Here is a 2,511-nt window from a genome sequence, read left to right on the forward strand (position 1 = left end):
TAATTCAGCTCAACCTCCCTCTTCCCCAGAAATACTACGATTGATTAGATTTCTGAGTACCATGAGATTTTCTTAGAGATCCCTATCATCTAGACAAAGTCTTGGTTACACTTTAACATTTTCACCTACTCTTCTCATCACCAGAGGTCAAGAGGATGCTCCCTGAAGCATCCAGATATGGCAGGATACGCTGGTTTACATAGAGGGTGAAGTAAGGTTCAAACCAAAAACCATGCACTCAAGACTGGCAATATAATATATAGACAGATTACAGCATTTGGCATGTGATATTTGACTCTGTATTTACAAGTAGGTTTATTAATATTTTCATCTCTTTCCCAATACATCGTGATCTACGGAAGATGAGAAAGCACTATAGTAAGCCATCATATGGCTTTTTTTCCTAGCAAAGACCACAGCACAGAGCTTGTGTTAAAGAATATGAACTGAGTGAAAACGGCAAAGGTGGCAGAGCAGCCTCCCTGTCCCCCTCACCAAGCAGGCTCAAATAAGACGTCAGACAGCCATCAAAACTTCCTGGTTCCTTGCTGATGGTAATTGTAATAAGATAACAGGCAGAAGATGACTGGATGGTGCTGGCTCTGTCACTCCCTGGTTGGGAAAGCAGCAGCATGCTTGGGCTCTGCATCACAGCCTGCCAAGGATAAAAGGGCTGCTGCCCTGGACCATTCATCCACAGCCTCTTCAGCTCAGCCTTCTCCTCCTGCCTTTGCTGCATCTGGTGAGTACCTGACCAGGGAGAGGGACTCATCTAGGGTGTGCAGAGAAGAGAAACCGGACTTGACTGGGAAGGAGGCAGAAGTGTTTATTGAGAACTCAGCAGGAAGAATACCTGCTGGGGACAAGGAACAGGGAGGAGAACACAGACAGGAGCCTCTTTGGGTTCATCAGAGCCTGTGACACAGCAGAGTCCTGGCTCCCAGCATTCCCTGCGCTCTCCTGAGAGTCTGCATCTGCCCAGGGAACTCTGCAGGAGCCATTCTCCCATTGCCTGTATTTGTTTCAGCTCACCAGAGTATCAGAATTCCCTCCTGCCAGCAGGGCAAGAGGAAGGCAGTGGCTTGCAGGTCATGGAGACCAGATACCCTTTGTCTTTGCAGAGATCACAGCTCAGGGAGCAGCAAGTCTTAGGAGCAGGCAGGGCTTTATGAAACCATTCCCAAGGGAGACACTGGCCTAAAGACATTTGCTTTGCTTTCCCAGACTGACTCCTGCCGAGATGTCCTACCAGCAGAACCAGAAGCAGTGCCAGCCTCCTCCCAAGTGCCCGTCCCCGAAGTGCCCCCCAAAGAGCACAGCACAGTGTCTGCCTGCAGCCTCCTCCTGCTGTGCTACAAGCTCTGGGGGCTGCAGTGTCCCCAGCTCTGAGGGAGGCTGCATCCTGAGCCACCATAGGCGCAGGTCTCACAGGTGCAGGCACAGAAGCTCCAGTTCCTGTGGCCGTGGCAGTTCCTGTGACCGTGGCAGTGGTCAGCAGTCTGGGGGCTCAGGCTGTGGCCACAGCTCTGGGGGCTGCTGCTGACCTGGAGCCCAAGGCTGAGACAAGAGAATTTGGAGGAAACAAGAATCCGGAAGGCCAAGGAAAGCGCACCCTGACTTGTCCATTCAGGAAGGCTCTGCTGACTCCACCTCCCCAGGGTTCTGACTCTCCTAGGGACTTCTCTTCCTCTTTGTTGTCCAGGGTGCCCTAGTCCCCACTCCTGTTCCAGATGAAGACTACATATGTCTTATACATACCCAATTCAAAAATAAAATGTTCACCCTGCAACTGCTTGGATCTCATGTTATTCCAGTCTGTGCCACTCTTGAACTTCCGTGGGCATGTCCCAGAATCCTTAGCTCCTTGACCATTACAACCATCACTGGGGCAAATCTTTAGTTGTACACAGGAAGTAATGGAAGCTACCACTTCTGCCTGCTTCTGGAAGGGCTGCAGAGAGTCTTACCACAGAATAAGAGGGAAAAAAGGTTATGGTCTGTTGTTGGCTGGTGCTCTGAAATCTCTGAAAGAGATTTTTCTTCTGAAACATGACAGGATCCTGATCTACACCATAAATGTCTAACCTGTGATAATTTGTTTTAATGAGCTGTTTCTAAGGTCCTCATTACAAAGCAGTCAGAAACATGAGGCAAAGGCATAGACATTAGGCAGAGGAAGAATTGAATACAAAGCTTTAGGGTCTCCTGGCTTGTCCGCATGTGTGAGACCCGGTTCTGCTCCTAGCAAAATACACAAACAAACAAACAAACAAAAAAACAAACAATAAATACAAACATACACACATGCATATATGCATAAGCAGACAAGACAGAGGAAGGAAAACAATGGAGGGGTGGCGAATACAATTACCATATGAAGATCCAAGGAAAAGGAGCAAACCTTAGATAATTGTTTAATAAGGCCAAGAGTAGGTGATGCTGCCAGAGGTTTGGAATTTAGTCTATCCGGTGACTGGAGTCTATAAAAGGGGATTTTTAGGGGAAAGATGT

General features: G+C 48.2%; 1 protein-coding gene across 1 annotated transcript; it reads left to right on the plus strand.

Moving 5' to 3' along the window:
- The first annotated feature begins 1,240 nt into the window (after positions 1-1,240).
- LOC119801503 (late cornified envelope protein 3D-like) lies at positions 1,241-1,543 on the plus strand. Its single transcript, XM_038312139.1, has one exon. It carries the CDS (start codon positions 1,241-1,243, stop codon positions 1,541-1,543), a length of 303 nt encoding a protein of 100 aa, XP_038168067.1.
- Positions 1,544-2,511: the final 968 nt, after the last annotated feature.

The sequence above is a fragment of the Arvicola amphibius genome, chromosome 14, assembly GCF_903992535.2.
Source record: "Arvicola amphibius chromosome 14, mArvAmp1.2, whole genome shotgun sequence".
Classification (NCBI taxonomy): Eukaryota; Metazoa; Chordata; class Mammalia; order Rodentia; family Cricetidae; genus Arvicola; species Arvicola amphibius.

Bases quoted from the DNA above. Each gene is read 5' to 3' on its own strand.
- LOC119801503 (XM_038312139.1), top strand. From the start codon at position 1,241: ATGTCCTACCAGCAGAACCAGAAGCAGTGCCAGCCTCCTCCCAAGTGC.